Source organism: Triturus cristatus, chromosome 8, assembly GCF_964204655.1.
Source record: "Triturus cristatus chromosome 8, aTriCri1.1, whole genome shotgun sequence".
In the NCBI taxonomy this organism is placed as follows: Eukaryota; Metazoa; Chordata; class Amphibia; order Caudata; family Salamandridae; genus Triturus; species Triturus cristatus.
Window position 1 is genome coordinate 278052235 of NC_140591.1, and position 21774 is coordinate 278074008.

Consider the following 21774-nt stretch of genomic DNA (forward strand, 5'->3'; position numbering starts at 1 on the left):
TCCCTAACAACCTCCTCCACCTGTCGATCCATGGTTGGCCACCAGTACCACTCACGTACCCTAGCCTTGGTCAAATTCCTTCCCAAGTGCCCTTCATGAGCCAAGTTGATAATCTTATCCCTAATGCCTTGAGGAGGTATTACACGATCACCTCTTAAAAGTTTCTCATCAAAAACACACAACTCGTCCTTAACACTAAGGAAGGGTTTCAAGGATTCCGATATTTCCTTGTCCAGAGGCCAACCCTTAACAGAGTATTCTTTAAGCAACTCCAAATCATTGTCCCCCTGAGAGGTAAAGGACCACTCTTCAGAATTGACAGCTGACTCATGGACCCATGCTACAAGGGAGTTCTCCACCTCAACACCAGATTGTTGTAAAGGCAATCTCGAAAGGCAGTCAGCAATCGCATTATTTGATCCTTGAACATACTCAACTATAAAGTTGAAATCAACCAATCCTTCCATCCAGTGCTTTATCCTGGGTGAAACATTATCCACATCCTTGCAAGTGAAAATTTGGCACAAAGGACGATGATCAGTCCTAACAACTATCGGAATACCCCAAAGGTAGAACTTAAAGTGGCGAATAGCCCAGAAAACTGCCAACGCCTCCCGCTCAATCACAGAATAATGTTCTTCAGCACCCTTGAGAGAACGAGAGGCAAAGGCAATAATCCTGGACTCACCATCCACAACTTGTGAGAGAACCGCCCCTAATCCCAACATACTGGCATCAGTGGACAGTATTGTTTTCTTGCAAGCATCAAAATGCCCCAGAGTGGGCATGCAACCAATCATGTTTTTAATCGAATTGAACGCATGAGAACAATCATCTGACCAAGAAAATTGTGTCCCTTTTTTGAGCAATAACCTGAGGGGGGAAGCAACACAAGCAAAATTTGGGACAAACTTAGAACAAAACTCCGCAAGCCCCAGAAATGATCGCACTTGATCTTTGCTGATAGGTACAGGAGCCTTCACAATACTCTCAGCAAGATCCAATTTAGGACTGATCCCCTCAGCAGAGATAGTATGTCCTAAATAACTCACGGAAGCTACACTAAACTTGCACTTCTCCTTCTTGATGACAAGTCCAGCTTCCTGAAGCCGCAACAATACCTTCCAGAGATGTTTATCATGTTCTTGTTGATCCCCTCCCATAATCAAGAATGTCATCCTGAAAAATGAGGACTTTAGCCAGTCCCTCAAGAACCTTATTCATAACCCTCTGAAAACAGGCTGCAGCGGAAGCTAGACCAAAAGGCATACGAATGAATCTGAAAGCCCCCAAAGGTGTCACAAATGATGTCAAATGCCTCGAGTCTGGATGAAGTTGAACCTGATGGTATGCAGAAGATAAGTCCATGACACTAAAGCATTTAGCATCCTTGATGAGTGCAAGGGTTTCAGAAATGTTTGGCAAAGGCTGCCTGTCAACCCAAATATGTTTGTTCAGGCCACGTAAACCACACACATGCGGATGCCTTTGCCACCATCTTTGGGTGCCAAAACGATGGGGGCCAACCATTCCGAACACTCAATCTCTTCAATGACCCCCATTTTTAACAATTTCTTTAGCTCTTGATCTAAGGGCTCCATCATCAAGTGGGGAACTATCCTAACCTTGGAAACAAAAGGTTGGGCATTCTGTTTTAAAATGATCTTATGCTCAAAATTTTTGAGCAACCCCAATTCATCACTGAAAACTTTTGGGAAAGAAGAACTTATATCACTGCATAACAATCCAGGGGACAAAAGCAATACTTTCTCAGGGGAATTAGGGTTCAAAGTGATTCCCATATCTCTCTGATGTCTCCAGCCGAGAAGATTATCACCTCTCTTAGACACATAAACTTTCCCAAAAGTCTCTCTATCCTTGAATTGAATTTTCCTGACAACATAACTTAAAACTTCAATTCTGACTCCACCATACCCGACTGGGTTGATGTCTGGAGGGAATAGTTCAACCCTGTCCAGACCAATAGCAGCGTCCCAATTACCATCACCAACCATTGTATAAGGTGAGCCAGAATCAGCCAAAACAGGAAAATGCACACCACCTATCAATACATCACACACAGGCATCTCCAAATCATCTTAACAACTAACATGAGATGCTCAGTCTATTCAAACTAAACAGATAACTAATGAGAATCGTGAGATTGAATAGTGAAACTAAAAATAGAAACCTAAGAGATCAGATAGTTTGCTCTCCAAATCATCACCATCTACAGTTCCATCCTGTTTGAGACTACAGGGTTCTGTGTTGAGCCCTACTCTCTTTGACATCTTTATGACCCCTTTGGCGGCCTTGGCGGAGTCTTGGGGGGCTCAGATCGTTTCCTATGCCGACGACACTCAGCTCCTCTTTACGTGTAGGAAGGGTGAAGACTTTGATGGGGAGAGTATTCGCGAGTGCCTTGGGGCTGTTTTTAAATGGTTTCAGCGTAACAGTCTCAAGTGCAACTCTGATAAATCAGAAGTACTCTTCTTTGGTTGTCCATCTGACCCTGACTGGCAGGAATGGTGGCCTGTTAACATGTTCCCTCCAGCGAGTTCTTCTCAGCTAGCAAAGAATCTGGGGATCAAGATCGACAACAGTTTGTCGTTAAGATCTCAGATTCTTGGTCTCACTGGAACATGTTTCGGCCTCCTGAGAATGCTTCGTAAGTTTCTTCCTTTGCTCTCAGAAGAGCATAGGAAGACGACGGTGCAGGCCTTGATTGGCTCAAGATTGGATTATGCTAACATCTTATATCTTGGCCTACCGGAATATCTTTTGCAACGGCTGCAGGTAGTCCAGAATTCGGCCGCGCGAGCCATCTTTGGCCTGCACAGGCGAGCTAGTGCCTCCGGTCTCCTACAGTCACTTCACTGGCTTCCGATCCGGAAACGGATAGTTTTTAAGGCCTTGACTTTAGCGCATAAGGCCCTTTATGCCTCGGGTGCAAAATATCTTCAGAAGAGACTTGCTTTCTATCATCCGGCCCGAGCTTTGAGGTCTGAGTCACTGTTTCTGGCCCTAGTTCCCCGCATTAAGAAAGCTCGCATTGGAGGGCGTTCTTTCAAGCTTCTGGCACCGCAACGCTGGAATGCTTTGCCTTTGGCACTGCGTAGCACCTCCAATCTGCTGACATTCACGAAAGGCCTCAAAACCTGGCTTTTTGCTCTTTAAGTTTGGCTGCTTCTCATTTCTGTTTGCGCTGTCGCTTGTCTGCTGTGTTGTGTCTTTTGTTTCAGGTGGTTATTATTAAAAAAGCGCCGGGACACTCTTTTAGAGTAGCCGAGCGCTATATAAGACTAGTTTTAACATAACATAACATAACATAACTACAAACAATTTTCTTCTCCTCTTCCACATACCGCACCATCTGATTACCATTAAACCGACACACCCGTGCGTAATGACCTCTCTTCCCACATTTATTACAAACCACAGATCTAGCAAAACAATTAGAACTGTTTGGTAAATGTTTATCACTTCCGCACCTGAAACATTTGAAACCAGGTCTGATGCTCTTGAACCCACTTTGCTCGGACTCAGTCTTGTACTTATAATTAGTTTGTTCTAAATCATGAACCCTTTTATCTTTCTCACTAGAATTTCCTTTAAACATTCCCTTACTTTCTTTGGAATCATCTTTCTTTAAATCACCCTTTTTGACTTCATGAACTGCTTTCTCATCAACCACAACATCACCACCTTTCTCCGGTCTCATTTCACGCACCCACATATTAGTGTTTTCCATACCTTCCACAATTGCAAGAGTCTCTTTAAGATCAGGATTTTTGGCAAGAAGCTTTTGCTGCACTTTCACGTCATTCGTACATCTGACTATTTGATCTCGCACCAAGGAATCAGTAAGTTGCTCGAACTCACAAGTGCGAGCCAACGTCTTCAAAGTAGCTATATAACTGCTAATCTTTTCATGTTTACCTTGTACCCTACTGAAAAATTTGTAACGTTCCAAAACTACATTGATCTTGGACCCAAAATGTTTCTCGAGCATCATAATGGACATGTCATAAACATTCTCAGGCTCACCTTCCCCACGCCAAAGAACAATTTCATCTAAGCTGTCATAGACGTGCCTGCCCTCAACACCCAAATTGTGCAGTAACGTGGCTTGCTTACGTACTGCTGAAAACTTTTCCCCCCCAATAGCCAACAAAAAGGAATCAAAAAGGGGTTTCCATCTTTTCCACGGTAAGGTGGGATCTCCCGATTCAGAAAGAAACTGTGGTGGTTGGGACATGCCAGTAGCAGCCATAATTATATATATATATATATATATATATATAGATATAAAATGACAAGATAACGACATGTACTAGCACAATAATGGCACAAAATGAATGAATTAGAAAAACAAAAACAAAAAAATAAATAAATTTGCAGTTAGTAAACAATTCTAGTCTCTTGAATGAATTGTCGTGATGAGGCAAGTGAGCGTATCACTGATACACTCCAATGGACAGTATCTGTAAATGATATAAGTAATATTTCAACCAGTATCGTAATCCTCATGTAACAAACAATCAATAAAAATGAAAGTATCCTAGGCGCTGAGATTCAACATTTCACGTGAATTTGACTTGAAGTAAAATTTCCACATCGTTGGGAAAACTGAAAAGTGTCACAACAAATAGATGTATCTGTACTCACACGAAGATTCACGAAGTACACAGAGCTGAGAACTCACAGGAGGTTCACGAAAAGTACATGGAGCTGAGAACTCCTGCTATGTGAAGAATGTGACACGCATTAATTCTTGCTGTGCATGCCAGCGCAGTGACAATGTGAGTGAACTCAGAGAAAACTCCCAATCCAAGATGGATGCGCAAATTACGTGAGTGAGCGTGCTGACGTCTAACAGATCGTCTCGTAGATGACAAAGGTAGATCGGCAGTGCAGCGCGCACAGTGCGTATCGTGTTACGTGCTTGGTCCTGGTCGCTGAGTCAGGAAGAAGATTCCATTGCGTCATCACTCTCCAGGGGGAATGAAGGACGAACATCTCTCGCACCAACAGTTCAGACACGGCGGTGACAGAGCAAGATCAAGTACGGTAAGATTAAACTTTCCACTGAAACAGTATCGATAACGAACAAGGTTGAGAGACGACAGGACACAGACAGGATGGGGCACGCAATCCTTTTACAGTTGAATAGCCAGTAGTAGTATAAGTAACGTTTCCAAAGTTCAGAAAATGTTGAAAATGTACAATCTTGAACGTAGGCTCACAAACTGTGAAGCAAGTTCACAAAGTACACAAGTTGCAGAACGAAGAAAGATCAATTAAACTCCAATCCGAGGATAAATTCAAATCCGGGTTCGATGGGGAAGCTGATGGTCCTGAAATCCTGTCCCCACGCAGGCACAACTCGTCGCCAATGAAAAGATGATGCAGGAAACGTAGAAATCCTTAAGTAGTTTTAATAACATTTCCCATACTTTTTGTAATGCACTTCGACCGCTTCTCTCTCTTCGGCTGCAATGATAGATAGCTTATTAGTAGCACTAATGAACTGTCAAAAATAATTTTTGCAGTGGCCTGTGGACTGAATTCTGTGGGAGGGATCAAAAGAATTTCGTACCTCTTCAATGAGTACCAATGGGGCCCACCAGCACAAATTAACCACTGCCTTGATGAGACTCCATGAGTCAATGTTATCCTAACAATATACGCAGGTTAATGTTTCAAGCAGTCGATATTGCGACATACAACCCACTGAAATGGAACGCGCATTGCATAGCTTTAAACAAGCACTAAAAATGCAATAGGTCTCGCCTTTGATTAAGTTAAAGCCATTTGCTTTGCTAATGATATTGTATAGCAAAGCAAATGGCTTTAACTTAAAAGGCGAGACCTATTGCATTTTTAATGCTTGTTGACTTGGGAAGTGTGAGCACAGGGCGGCACCATTTTCAAGAACCGCATAAAACTTGGTAACAACCAGAGGTAAACACCTCCGAGTAAGAAGACTAAGACAGGTGAGAGCTTTAGGACTCACAAATGTGCATGGTGTGCATGCATAGTAGAGCAGGGACACAGAAAAATAGAGCCCCAAGGCCCCAGACCTGATCGGGCTCTTGGAGTGGGCCGAAACATGTTGGCACAGAGGGTACAATTGAATAACTATATTCAATAGAACCCTATAACCATATGATTTTATCTATACCCTCAAAACAAAGAAAAGTCTTTATCTATACCTTAAGGCATTTTTAACGAATCTCCTTCTGGATCCCTGCTTGTCCAGTTCTGACTTTAAGAACTCCTATTTCGCCTATGGTACAGGCCGCCCTGGTAGTACCACCTTTCCAGGGTTTGGATAGGCGCCAATGATGAAGCAGGTCATAAGTGAGTGAGGCTATTGTAGGGGTGTAAACTATAATCCTGAAACAGTGGAGTTTTCCGTCCTCTTTAAAAAAAAAAAAACTCTTTAAAATACCAGTTGCTCTTGTATGTAAGCATTGACAGTGGGAGAGTGCAACTGGTTTGCTTATCTCTCACTCTCCGTTGTGAAAAAGCACCACATGTGTCTGTTCTGGTACCACACACTGTTTAGGGGAGAACATTACTGGCAATATGTACGAAGATTAGAGTTTGTAAGATGGCCTGGTCCCTACTGCTGACCACTGGGTAACGTGCGCCCTCTGGATTAGAGTGCTATTCGATATGTCAAGTCATGTATTGCGCTACAGGTGGTTTCATTGTTATGTACTTGTCGACAACTAGTTTATTTCCAACAGTATTTCTTCGTAGCATGAAGCAATAGCCCATAAAAAGCATGTGCACAATGTCGCTAGTAGTGGTATTCAGACTGTCCCTGCTGTGGAAAGCTTAATTCAAACAATGACTGCAGCAGTTTTATTTCAAGCACAGGCCATCAAACCAAAGCTAAGATAATTTCACTTTCTGTGCTATCGTAATTTTGCAAGCATATCTAGAGGCAGAATAACTGATTTCGATATATATCAAGGGACAGCAGAAAAATCTACAATGTCTCCCTTCCCTCTCATGATTATCATTCTGCTAAAGTAATTAAAACAGGGGCACCTTGTGTAGATTTGGAGGACGTGGCTGTTGGCCATTTGGAATTGGTATTAATTATCGGGAACTGTCAAGCTACACTTGGCAAGTTTCTAGTCTACTGTTCAGTGAAAGGGCTGGTGACCACCAGCAAGGGCAGATATAGTGAAATTGCACGGCCCTCTAAATTTCCAATCCTCTTTACGGTAGTCAGAGAGGTTTAGGCTTAATTGGATGTTTTTTTAATGAAGCCAACAGAATCTGGTCTTCCTTTGTTTAGACTAAGACAATTTTAATTTAATCACAAAATGTAAAGCAGAAACTGCTCAAAAAGGCAAACTATTGGCCTGCCAAGTTCGACATGGCTACCACGTGTCAGGGGCGTGAAACTTCCCCCATAACATCAGCATTAGTGACCCTCGGTAAAGTGAGTTTTCTTGTGTAATGCAGATGGTTCTAATTTAAATCGCTCCAATACCTTCGGGTAGAGTTTGCGCTTCATAAAAATTGCAAAAACAAAAAAAACAGGAAATCTGACAGTAGATTAATAAATGTCTTTACATTAAAAAAAAAATCCATACAACAACCATAAAATAATAACACACTCGCGCGCATCACGCTGCAGCGGGAGAGAGAGGCGGAGGGGTGCCCCCGCGAGTGGTGCGCGCATGCTGGAGAGAGCAGTCGGCTCTTTTTCAAAGCACATACTCGTGCTTGTGGCGCGCCGCTGCGCATTCCCGCAAGGCGTATGCCGCCACAAGCCCGAGTATGTGCTTGGAAAAAGAGCTGCACGACAGCTAAAGGTCGCCTATGCAGTGCAAGCGCACTGCGTAGGCGAGACCTAAAAAGGCACGCGACACTGACACCTCAATCACAAAAGCTATCAAACGGCTGACACCCAAAAAATACATGCATGCAGCATTTATTAAATAAGCAAACGTACGTCTGTATGTCTTTTCACTATGCCAAACATGGTGTTTTATTAGAATACAATGACAAATAGTCTTGAATTACCTTTCAAAATGTAAGGCGATTGGGCCACGTGTTGATCACCATAGAGTACTTCAATAACCATGCCTTCGTCTGCACTTCCATACATCCGATACCGCATAAGGAATGACCCATCATTCCGGTCTAAAGGGTCAGGCACGTGAATTCTGATGTATTCTTTTGGTGAAATTGATTTGATGGATACTTTAAAGGTTTTCTGTCCTGTTCCTGAAAAGAAAAACAAACTGTTCATGTTAGGAAATAGCCATGGAGCAATTCTTTTCCTCCAAATAACCTCAAGGTATGCACCACAAATCTGATTCCCAAACATTTCTGCCATGTGGCATACATGATGGATGTTAAACACCCGAGTGCCAGAAAGAGGACGGGCAGGCAACAAATATTGGTGTTTAAAGGCACGCCTTTGATATTTCAGGAGATCAAAGCAGCCTCTCTCCCACTCTTGCAGGGTTCCAAAACCTAGAACCTCTACTTTTATTGTGCATGGGCTTTTTCAACATAGAATGGTAAAAGATACTAGCATTAAATTCCACTCACATCATTCTTTCCAACTTCAGCCATGTACACGTCATATCTTAAGAAAAACAAGCATTGGCAAATCCAATAGTCTCTCCTTTGGGACTTATTGGTTTATCAAAACCTTTTAGCCACAGTCTAGTAGCCTAGACCTAAAACACTTTACAGTGTGTCTGGTGGCTACTTTTGTAAATAACGATTGGCAAACTGAATAAGAGTTACATATTGGTGTTTTTGGGTGTTAATCTAGGGGTCTCCAACCTTTTGTGTAGTGAGAGCTACTTCTGGTCAGTGAAAATCGTCGTGAGCTACTAAATCCCAAGCAACTTGCGCATTTTTCCGAGAGACCTCCCCCGCCCAGTTTCATTGACGTTAAGCCTATTTCTTCAGAGCCCATACTGTGGTTTGAACACAATAACACTGAAAGAAAAGATTGTGCATGTGTGCTGTTGGCAAACCGCTAGTTTACGACCTTTCAATTAATAGCTTCAAAATCAGGGCCTATCAATAGCTGTCACTGAAATAATCATTGTAATGCAGCCCAAAAACCAACTAATGAAATGTACTGATCTGTCAGACAACCCTTTGGTAGGGCCTGGTTCACCTGTAGGCCATTCCCGCCCCACTAGCCTCTCGAGTGCAGTCCTAATATGGCGTCACTCCCACCATATACATATGTTTTTAATAATAGTCAACTCTACCGGGGACAAACCTGACAGGCCAGGCTATGAGAAAACAAAAAGCCTTTATATTAGGGGTCTGCCGCTTAAAATTCCAGTGATAATGGTGGTGTCTCTGTTAATCAGTATTCTGGGGCGATAAAACAGTGCACTTTCCAAACTTTGTAATTAAAGTAATGTTGGCCTCAGTCATCTGGGGTTATCCCTTCCTTCTCAATAAGGTATTAAGAGAGAGATTGGCCACAACAGATACGATCTCCACTCCTGTTCTATTGTAAAATGTAGCAGTGTATCTGGTTTCAGTTCCCTATTGGAGCTGATCCTCTTAATTGCCATGAGCTTTTCATCAACCTTAATTGGCCATTCCATCTTGTGTCGCTACTCAGGATTTAATAATGAAAGTGCGATCCATTGCAAGTAATAGTGCACCCCTGCTAGCTCGTATATCAGCCCCCTATCACTTATAAAATTATCAAAAGATAAAGACTCTTAGCTTCCCGACTTCATCACAAAGTACCATTTCATCTCTCATTCTTTCATCTGTGAATTCTCTCTTAGCCATGTGTGTTCTGAGCCTGTTGGGAAGTTGCTTTCATATTCCATGTGTTATGTAAAATGTTTTTCCAATGCAAGCAAATAAATATTTGCTCCACTGTAAGCATTTTGGAAGATGGAGAGTTAAGCCTTAATTCTGTTATTTTGGTTTAAACGTTTAAGCATGCTTCGTTGCTTTTGTTCAGTTAACAACGCTACGAATTCTCTTCTTAAATTGGTATCCATGACTGATCCATGGTAACACCTCCGACAGGCCTCCTATTATCAGGCTCCCATGACAACCACTTCAAGGGGGTCCCAATTGGTGGCACCTTTGCAATGGATGACTAAGTAGAAGAGTAGAAAATAATGGCCTGTCTAATTTTGACTGTATGGACTGGCTATCGCCGTTTACATTGGCAGTTTGCTCCATCTGAGGTCCCATAGGAGTAGGAGCCTAACTGCATGGCCCGTAAAGGGGATAATTAATACCATGTGTGCTCCACCCCTACTCCCTACAGTACTTTTGTGTGATAAAAAAACAAATAATGGAGATGCTGCAGCCAAAAAATAAAAATAAACAATCCCTGTCCTCTTTATGTAAAGTTCTCCAAACATATTCTTGTCCCATCTCTGTTTTTTGCTCGAAGATGTTTACTCACTGGCTAGGAGTGGTGATGTATGATAACCTTTTCGGCAACCTCAGCTTGTTGTCTCGTTATAAAATACTGTAAAAGGTTCTTGGCCGCTATTGGGGCACAGGCTCACATCTGAGATTAAAAAAAACCTTTCCCTGTGTATCCATTCTCGGAACTTCATACTAGGAACACTGGCCACGGCTCACAACACGAAGCATACGCACTTATACCCATTATTACCATATTGATCGCAATACATGGCTTTTAATTGAATTGTTCACCGGACAAAGCCTTACGAAAGTCTCATGGCTCATGTTGATGGTATGCAGCACTATGCAGGGTCATTCACTCTTTACTTTTACAGGGAGCCCAGGGTGTGCTCACACGGCTTACCTGCTGCGCTGGTGAGATATAAGGTGGCAGGCTGTACTGTAGAAAAGGGCAGATGGCGTGGGTACCAGCAGTTGTGTACTGCTTGCAAGACCTGCAAACCAGCTGCTCCGCCCTGACATGCCTGCTGCAGCTCCCCACTGGCACCCGTCGCACTCGCGCAATGAACAGTGCGGTGCCAGTGAGGAAAAGGCAGGGGGCACAGAAACAGTCACGAGATCCACAAAGGAAGGAGAGGAACGTCATCCTCTTCGGCTGCCCCAGCTAAGCTCAAGCCAATCTGAGCAGCTGGTTTGGGTAAGGGCGGCAACGGAGCCTGAAAAAAGTCTGCCCGGCCTAAATCGCCCACCAAACAACACTAAAGGGCCGTTACTTCCCTACCTACACCTACAGTACTTTGTGTGATTAAAAAAAAAATAATAATGGACATGCTTAAAAAATAAACAATCTCTGTTCTCTTTATGTTAAGTTAATTTTCTTGGCCCATCTACAGCTGTTCGAAGATGTTGACTGGCTACCCTCCCGCTATATGAGTGGTAATGAATGAAACCTTTTCGCAATCCTAAGCTTGTTGTTTCCGAAAAAATACCGCAAAGGGATCTTGGCCGCTATTGGGGCACAGGCTCATCTGAGATTTAACCTTTCCTTTCCTGTATTATCCATTCTAGGAACATGGCTTACTTACACCAATAAGCAGACGCACTTTTACCCATTATGATTACCATATTGATCGCACTACATTACAAGGCATTTGACTATTGTTGGCCGGACACAGTTATGAAAGTCTCGTGGCTCATGATGATGGTATGCAGCACTATGCATGGTCATTCAATTTTTACTTTTACAGGGGATCTTGGCCACTATTGAGGCACAGGCTCATCTGAGATTTAACCTTTCCTTTCCTGTATTATCCATTCAGGAACATGGCTCACAACAATATGCAGACGCACTTTTACCCATTACGATTACCATATCGACAGCAGTACAAGGCATTTGACTAAACAGGCTCATCTGAGATTTAACCTTTCCTTTCCTGTATTATCCATTCAGGAACATGGCTCACAACAATATGCAGACGCACTTTTACCCATTACGATTACCATATCGACAGCAGTACAAGGCATTTGACTAAACAGGCTCATCTGAGAATTAACCTTTCCTTTCCTGTATTATCCATTCAGGAACATGGCTCACAACAATATGCAGACGCACTTTTACCCATTACGATTACCATATCGACAGCAGTACAAGGCATTTGACTAAACAGGCTCATCTGAGAATTAACCTTTCCTTTCCTGTATTATCTATTCTAGGAACACGGCTCACAACAATAAGCAGACACACTTTTACCCATTACGATTACCATATCGATTGCAATACATGGCTTTTAACTGAATTGTTGACCAGACAAAGCCTTACGAAAGTCGGTATGCAGCACTATGCAGGGTCATTCACTCTTTACTTTTACAGGGGGCCAGGGTGTGCTCACACGGCTTACCTGCTGCGCTGGGGAGATATGAGGTGGAAAGCTGTTCTGCAGAAAAGGGCAGATGGCGCGGGTCCCTGCTTGCAAGACCTGCAAACCAGCTGCTCCGCCCTGACATGCCTGCTGCAGCTCCCCAATGGCTCCTGTCGCACTCGCACAATGAACAGTGCGGTGCCAGTGAGAAAAGGGCAGGGGGCGCAGAAACAGTCACAAGATCCACAAAGAAAGGAGAGGAACGTCGTCATCCTCTTCAGCCCGCCCCAGCTAAGCTCTTCTAAGCCAATCAGAGCAGCTGCTTAGGGTGAGGGCGGCAACGGAGCATGAAAAAAGCCTAAATAGCCCAAATAACACTAAAGGGCTACTAAATTGAGCAGCAAGCGTCGCGAGCTACTGACAGGGTCTCGGCGAGCTACCGGTAGCTCGCGATCGACCGGTTGGAGACACCTAGACAAACCTTTATCTAGACAGTGTTAACATGTGCAAAAATGACAAGATATTGAACGGATTCGATCCCAATTATGCAGCATAAGGTGCATTTTATTGGTGAATAATTTAGTAAACCCCGCTGCATAATTTAGCCCACTCTTGCCGTATAATTGAGTGTCCCTGCCTATAAGATATACGTTAATGCTGACAGACTGGCTCAGCAAGTTAACATTCACCACTGAAATATGCAGTGATCTGCAGGTCAGGTGTTCAAACTGCGGGAAGTTCAATTCAGCCTTCCATTCTTCTGGTAGGTAAGTAAAGTGTGCGTCAATAATATGGGCAACAGTAACACATGTTATTTACAGTGCTTAGAAGCCGCAGAAGTGAGGTAGGAAGCACTGGTGGGGGGGGGGCACGACTACAAACTACATAGTGTGTACACTGCAGTATTACAACATTCACCAACATTTCTGTGTAAAGTATCTGAAAAAGCAACACTGCACCTCAGAAATTTGCACCCCATGTTTTTTTAAGAAGTTTAAATGCAGATTTAAAGCAGCAGTGGAGCACGGATTGCATCCAGCCTGAGACAAAGGGATACAACGACAGCTGTGCAAAGGTGCCAGGCAGCTGGCTGATAATTATGTGGTACCTTCTTCAAATGTTCACGCCCCAGCTATAATAACCTAGCTGATATCTGAACACTGACCCCACAGTACCGAGTGCGTGCCACATTTCTTGAACAATGCCACTTGATTTAAAACAGCTGCTGAAACAATTTCTATTTGTCCCATGCTGCATGTCGAGGTCTGGGTTCTTCTTTACATTCATGTACGTGTATACTTCAAATATGCATTTAAATACAAAAACAGCATTTGATGAGTTTTTTGCACCTAGAGCGTTTAGTGGGTCGACTTTAGTATGAAGCACTATGCAATTGAGGCGAATTTGAAGTCCCTGAAGCGGGGAAGCTGGTCAGCCACTTTGGGTCATGCAGGATTTACTCAAATGCAAAACTGCTTTTTCCCCCCTTCTAAAGTTGACCATTCTACTATAAGGAAGGGGTTCATTATGCCTCACACACTAAGATTTCAGGACATGGCTGCATGTACGCCAGACATTCTCTATATATCACACTCATGTGTTATAAACAAAGACATGCTCTCATGCTGTGGAATGCCTGCCTGCGCCCATCCAAGGAGCTGACAAGTTGCAACAACACAATTTAAACATGGTACTGCAGTGCAATCCGCAATGAGAACTCGCGAGGCGCCTTTTGTCATCGAGTAAATGTGTTATCTGGTTGACTGTGAGAAGCGAACTGTGGGCAACGATGGAGACTCCTTCAAGTTAGATAAGACCCGAGACGTCTGAATAACCGCATTCAAAAATAGAAATTCACAAATTCCTAAAACAGATATCAGGAGAAATTATAACGTAGGATCAAAAACAGAGCCGAGGTTTAAGCAGCCTACAGCAAGTCTGGAAGGATGTTATTCGGAGCTGGCAGTTGGTCTAACTAGTTGGGACAGGCCCCTGTACCTGCCTGTTTAGGTCTCGCCTGACCCAGCGCATGCGCTGGTCTGGCGAGACTTATTGAGAGGGCTCCAAAAAGTGCTACCAGGCCAGCCTAGAGCTACAGTGCATTGACCGCGATTACTTTCACATGCGTGGCCGCACGGCCGCTTTGATGTTTGATCGCGATCACTTTCGCAGCCACAGGGCCGCTTGGCATAGCCAATAGGTCTCGCTTTTGGGACCTTCTAAGTATTTAGTTATGCAACTGTTGCATGGCTAAACACTTATAAGGTCCCAAAGGCAAGACCTATTGGCTATGCCAATGCTTGTTTTTTTTTTGCGATCTTATGTAGCACAAACTATCCGAAAGTACTGGAGCACTTTCTAGGCACACCAACTACATTACACATTTACGTTTTTTAATGCAGAGTTAGATTAAGCGATGTGCCCAGAATCACAAGATGCTGCACCAAGCCTCGAACCGGATTCCAGTTCCAAAGTCGGCAGCTCTAGCCTCGTATGAAGCAGTCCACTGACCTGTCACAAATCTGCTACACCCCCTCCTCAAACCAAACGGGCCGTGCTTCCAGAAAGATCTCTGTGATGCCACCGGTTGCTGAATATTTTCTTTCCAGGGTGCATTTGTCTATTGATCATTGATCAGGCATTTGATGTAATTGTAACCATTTTGGTGGCTATGTGGGCGGTGTTAGGGAGATTGCAAGCGAAACTGAGGAACAGCCCCAAAGTGGAAGCTGCACTGTCTCCCAAGGATATGTATTGCACCCCCATGAGCGGAAGGGAGTTATTAAAATGGTAGAGATGTGACATTGTTGGCAGCACTTTCTGAGGCATCAGGTTTCCATGGTTTAAAAGTATGAGCATTGTGTAAACAGTGGACTCTCAAGTCAATGTATGCACATGTGCTGCATTCGAATGCCCTCGCAGATTGTGCACCTGTGAATAGGGAGACATGCACACAATAGGCACACATAGCATGTCCTTGCACAATTGATCGAAACAATTGTAAATAAGACCGCTTGTGTCGGGCATATATCCTTGCACCTACGATATAGCACATTAATAAACTGGTTCACGTGCTGTATTGGAATGCAGTCCCACTTCCTATTTACATACGTGCACATGTAACTTACAATTAATCTTTTCAGTCTTTGCAATCCCATGCATAACAGGAGCTGCCCTTGAGGTTTCTAGCATACTTGTAGAGGTGTGCATTGCCACGCTCATTGCATAAAATGTCTTCATGTTTTGCGTGCTTATATAAAAATACTAAGTTTTTCATCAAAGCAGATATTTGACCGTGTAAGCAACTTATTTCAGTTACTGCTAGTACTTTGAGTCTTCCTTCTGAGTATACCTCACAAGTACCTCTCCCTTGAAGAGCCTTGGTCTTCTCAACCCATGCAACCACTGAGAGTCAAGTGCTGAAAGGGGTAGTCCTTGGCCCAGTTACTCAGGATTCATATTTGGCTGGACCCCAGGACAGCAGGAGTAGAAGGCCACAGCCCACACGGTTGGGCCCAAGTTAAACCCTGCTTGCCCTGTGGCTCTCTGTAAGGGGTTCTGACAATGTCGTTTATAACAGCCTTGTCTTTAGCGTCTCACTGCATGGATCGCCCTTGATACATCATGTCAACATAGCCCAGTTGTTTATCTGGAAAGCTTACGATATTCCTCTATACAATTTCCACTGCATTCACATTTTCCCCATTTTTCGGACACCCTCTGCAATCATAGAACCGTCCATATCATTATTCCAGGCCTTTAGTTCGTGAAAGACCATTGCACAGTGCTGCCTAGCTCTATTTCGTCATGCTACCATAAATGATAAGCTATAGAAGATCTTCTGGTATTTCTGCGAAGCCACTTCCCCCAGAGATCCAGTACATTTTGTTTTACATTGGGTTCTGTGGGAAACTCCGTCGCTTGTGGGAAGCAATGCCACACATCCTTTCAAAAAGGCTCTAGTCAAGGGCACCAGCATTTTACATGTATGAAATTACGTGGTTGTCCACAGTCTTTGTTGCACCGATCTGTTCTGGCTCCACCTATCTTAGCAATATGTCCTCTCATGAGGTATGATCTATGTAGGATTTTCAACTGCACCAGTCTAAACCGTACCCGACCTGCCACCTCTCAAGGTGGACAGAAAGCCTTCTTCATTTTATAGGTCTTCCAAGTCCCCGGTCCATTATTTCCCTCGGCTCCCCTAGTGGGTAAGGTGAGGTATTATGTTCTTCTATCTTAAAGATATTGCTTTCTGAGGAAGGGTTTCCAAAAGAATCCGGTCCTCCAATGGGGAGGGGTCTTCAATTTTTGTTCCTTTTGGAACAAGACTGCAGAAGCTTTCCTGGGTATTTATGTTTCAGTGTATGGCAATTCATATTCCTCCTTAAGCTGCTCTAGGGTGGAAGAATCCTCCTCTTCTCAGGCATCTCCTAGTTTGCTTATCCCAATTCTGTCCCATTTCTGGAACCCAGTGAGTCTACCACCCTCCTGTAGTAGTTCACTATCCCATGGTGGTGTCTTTTGTCAGTACCCCTCCCCATCCCAGGCCCCTGGTAGTTTTATCCCAGGCTCTCAAAACTGATTACATATGTGGGGGCAGAGCATTTCTGTGTCCTATGTAATGTTCAGGATAAATCTAGGCTTCATTGCAGGTCTATCAATTCTGAAGAAGGTGACATCCAGCGAGGCAAAGGCCCTTTTATTTACCACCACTAGTTGGGAGGCTCAACAGTATAGATAATACCCAGGAGGGCAATTCTCCCCTGATACTCCTCCCCTTTGCCAGTTTAATGAATGATATTTGTGGTGGGTTTCCAAGCCATAGGAGCAGCTGAACCTCACCCTCCAGCTTACTGATGAATTTCTATAGACCTAATAACGGGTGTAAGGAAATGCCTCTTTTTATATGTCACCCCCAAGTTTTTCAACTAATGCTGCTGGTTTATTGACTCAGAGTGCACCGAGGCCTGCTAATAAGACTTCAGTGCCCTGACTCTAAAGTGTATGTCAAATTAGCAGTACCCATTTGGAAATGGCTAACGTACCTCTAAGTCCCTAGTATATGGTTGCCTGGTACCCAGGGCATGCAAGTCAGAGGGGTACCCCATGGCTTGCCACCTAGGAAGTCCCCCAGTAAAACAAGTCCCCCCCAGTCCTGTGCTACAGACTGGTAGAGCGGCCATGCACTGCTCAGCTGACTGTGCCATTGAAAGCAATGGTAAACCCACTTCTTCCCCCTGTACATCTGTCCAAGTCACCTCACTGGCAGGCCTACCGAGTCCTAAAGCACGGTGCGACATATGACACAGGCAGGACATGTACTTTTCATGTCCTGTCAGTAAACACAAAAAACTACTGTTTATACTGTGGAAAGACTTGGTCGCCCAATTGTCGGGTACAGGATTACACGCTGGCCCCTCAGCTGTGCTAACTCCTGAACGGTGCGACCAAAGTGGGCACTCCAAGGTATCAAACAACTTGTTACATTAAGCCAGAATTGTATCTCAAGTCGAAATTAATGTAGCTTGTTGCAGTGTGCAGCTTTAGCAAATCTGCCACTTGGTCGCCTTTGAAACTCCTATGCTTTCCCTGGCACGCCTGGAGCCTGTTCCATGAGACAACTTTCTGCCCGCCTGAAGAGACGTGCCAATGACTCTCAGGAAGGAGAGCAATGAGGGATTGCAGGCCAAGGAGGTGTTACCTCCCTCCTGCAGGGAGCCACTTCGGTATTAGCCACTAAAGGCAGGCTTTGAAGAAGAAGCTACCTTTGAAGGACAAATGTGTCACACTAGGGAGGAGGGCCACCTGATTGTTTATGCAGACTGCTGGCATGGGGAGCAGAGAAAGGACATCAGTTGCTAAACCGTTTTCCCCAGGGGAATGTAGCCCCTAGGTAGCCACACCCTGGGGGTGGGCTAGGGAGGTCTGAATACAGAGAGGGGTATTGCCATCTTGAGAGTGGGCAGAATGGTGAATCCTAGGATAGCCAGATGCCACACTCAACAGGAAGTGGTCACCAGGGGGGAGGAAATCTGGTAGGCCATTGGCTTCCAGCCGTATCCTGCCCGTCAAAGACTGCACCTGCTTCACCTGATGGCTAGTGAAGAGAGGGCCTGTGCCTGTCATGCACTGCTCAAAGAGGAGCTGTCTCCAGAGCCCAGTCAAGCCAGGAGACTCCAAGGGCCAGTCAACTGGCTTGCTGTTCACAGCACAGGGACATTACAGCTCAAGAAACCTGCTGGGCCAAGTTGGTAGCCCAAAGTCTTCAAGTCGCTACACCACCGCTGCGCGGCACCAAGGACCAAGACCTGAAGCAAAATGTTGCACCTGAACCCGCTATACCCAAGAGTACTGTAGGAGGACTGCTGGGACACTCAGAAGACAAGCTATTGACCCAGGAAGAACTGGCCTGTGACTGGGACACCTGGATACTGGTAGTCCAGTGGTAACTGGACTTCAGCCAGACCTGAGAGGACCTTGTGGAATGTCGACCCTGCAACCAGGACCCCATCACCATCTTCGTGGACCAAGGAATCCCTGCAGGAAGATCCTAGTCGACCGCATCACATCTAGAGCCTTCTTGGAGCATCTTCACCATCCTTCATCCCTCGCATCAGGACCACTCCATAGGAATCCATGGCAATGTGGATAAAGTGCCTAGAACGCCTGGAAAACTGCTTCTTCTTTGGAAGTACTGCAATAAATGTCCTTGCTAGTCCTCCCGACTAGCTCCCTGCGGGAGTTGGGTGCCCGAAGAACTTCTAACCGACCGCATTTGCACTTCAAAACTTTTTCAAACAAAACTTGGGTAAGTGTCAAATTAGTTGACTTTGTCAAGGCTTGTTTGCGATTGAGTGGAAGTGCTTTGATTTATTATTGCTTGCAAAATCAATATCTCGGGAACCCTCTGGTAGATCTTTCTGATTCTAGTGTCTAAATTCTTATAAAAATACAGTCTATTAATTTATTCTTCAATTGTTTTGGTGCTGTTTCAATGCTTTACAATTGTTCCTCCGTATAAGCCTTTCTGCTCAGTGCCACAGATACTCAGGTTTGAGCTGGGGGTTTGATAGATGAAACCTAAGAGTCCTAAAGGGGTTGGTAAATGTATCACCCTGTGAGGTTGTACAACCACACAATATTATACACCTCTTTTACTCACAGGGAAGTTTTTAAGGATATATATAAACCTTGGAAAAACAATTCTTGTGAACATAGGAAAGCTCAGCTTTTGTGCTTACCTAAAGCATAATCAAGCTGTTCCGATCACCTTGTGAGGCCAGTATTCCTCCCCCTCCACTGTTGTATGCTTTTGTTGAAGTGGCGCTGATGTAAATAAGAGGTGTGCCTGCACCATGCATTGTCATGCACCTTTCTTCAAGCAACATAGCTGTCCATGTGAAACCTATAAGCTTTCATCCTGCTTTCTTGTACCCTCTCTTCTTCAAGCAATGCTGAAGCCCATATGAGGCCTATATGTGCTTGTGCCCTGCATCATCGGGCTGCCTTTCGTCACACAACACCGACCAACATTCCTCCTATTACTCTTTCACTACAGAGCAGATACTCATATATCAGAGTCTATGTACCGCTAACAGCCACTGCTGCCCAAACACTTCAGCTTCACCCCAGACTGCCACTTTCTCCCAAACAGCTCAAAGAGTAGTCTCCAAACACAGGTTCAGGGCATTAGGGACTTATAGGACAGATTGGACAATAGGGTTTTTGGGGGGCGGCCTTCCAGCGGGAGGCCTGCCACCCCCGGGGGTTTTTGGGCCGGGGGGGCAGATGGACCACAGGGGCGTTTTTGGGCTCCTTGGGCTGGGCGCTTTTTGGGCTTGGGGGGGTTTATAGCCGGCCATTTCGTGTCACGAGCCACCATTTTGGTGGTCGTGACACGACAGCCGGCTCTGGGAGGCTCTGGGCTTTTGGTGTTTTAGGTCGGGGCTTTGGCGTGTGGCGTCTGTGGTCCTAGTTGCGTCGCGTGTCGCAGGGCAACTTTAGCAGCAGCGGCGGTACCTGTGTGAGAGACTTCGGGAGACAGAGATGGCGCAGTGGGACGATCCACGCGTCGTGGAGGCCATCCGATTGCTGGAAGATGCGGGCCTCATTGACATGTTATGCGCGCCCCGGCAGAAGCGCGCCCCGGCGGAGGCAGGGGGCCGTGGCCGCATGGTGCACGCGGCCGCGCCGGTGAAACGCCCAGGTGCAGGGAAGCGGGGCAAGGCAAAGAGGCCCACGTTGGGCTTCAAGGAAGGGGCGGGAGGGGCGGTAGGGCCTGGGGTGGTGCAGGGGCAACGGGGGGGATGCGCGGGCGAGTGAGGGCCGCACTCCAAAACGCAGGCAGGGCCAGAGGAGCGGTGTAGCAGCCCCAGGGCAGGGGCGGGGCAGTGGGGGATTCGCGCCCGCCCCGGGGACCAGCAGGGGTGTGTCCCCGTTATTGATTGAGAGCGAGGAGGAGGGGGGGCGGGGGAGAACAGGTTGCGAGCCTCAGCGGTGGGCTGCAGCAATTTGGGGGTGCGTGGTTTCCGGGGGGGGGTGAGGGCAGGGAAAGGGGGGTACAGGCCAGGCCACTGGGGGAGGGGGAGGGGCCAAGTGAGAAGGAGCGGGGGGTACCCAAGAGGGCCGGGGGGAGAGGTTTAACAGGCGAGGAGTGGGGGTTGACCCGGGGGGGAGGCGGGGGATCCACCGCGTTGGGGGTCCATGCAAGCATTAGACGCGGGGGTGGCACAGGAGGGCGGCCGCGGGCTGGGGCGAGCGGGGGCCAGCCGCCGGGGACCAGGGGAGCGGGTCAGACATGGGGGAAGTACAGGGGTAGCGGGGGGGGGTCGCAGGGGGTCAGTGTGGTCCGTCAGGAGTTGGAGTCATTGGTTTGGAGCGACGGGGGGGGGGGGGGAAGAGTGTGGGCGGGTGGGGTGACGGGGGGTGGGGCAGCTGGGGTAGGGGCGGGGGGGTCCGGGGCCTGGAGGTCTACACAGTCGCGGCGGACATTCGTCGGGGCGGGTGGGTCCTGGGAGGACGCTGGGGGTGCGGCGGCTCAGGGGATAGGTTTCACCCCGGCATGTTGGACTCCACTTCTTTCTTTCGACAGGTAGGCGTGGCGCGGTGCTCGGGAGAGCAGCATGCGGCTCCACTCCACCGAGGGGATGTGCCGGCTCTGCCTTATGCGGGCGTTCACGCTCCCACGAGGGACCTGGTGGTGGCGCCATACAGGAGGTGGAGCGGTAAGTCCCCGCCAGCCTCACCCCGAAGGGTCGATGCGGCCACCGGGGGACGGGGGCAGAGGTCCATCAGTCCGTATCGGGACCAAGAGGAGCGGCGCACAGGGCTAAGGAGAGAGAGTGTGGATTTGAGAGAACTGCTGCGCACATGTAGGGAGCGGGCGGGGCTGAGCAGGCTGGAGCCCGTAGAGGGCGGCCTATGGCAAGAACACATGCCAACAGGGCTGGAGTCTGAGGAGGGCAGCCCGTCAGTTAGATTACGATGAGGAGAGTGTGGAGGAAGGGGA

The 21774-nt window shown here is 46.3% G+C and overlaps 1 protein-coding gene across 1 annotated transcript in view; it reads right to left on the minus strand.

Moving 5' to 3' along the window:
• POGLUT3 (protein O-glucosyltransferase 3) overlaps positions 1-21774 on the minus strand; it is an 85309-nt gene that overhangs the window by 56284 nt on the left and 7251 nt on the right. Inside the window, exon 2 of the mRNA XM_085621515.1 lies at positions 8050-8253. Coding sequence (XP_085477641.1) covers positions 8050-8253 — 204 coding nt within the window. The remainder of the gene's footprint in view (positions 1-8049; positions 8254-21774) is intronic.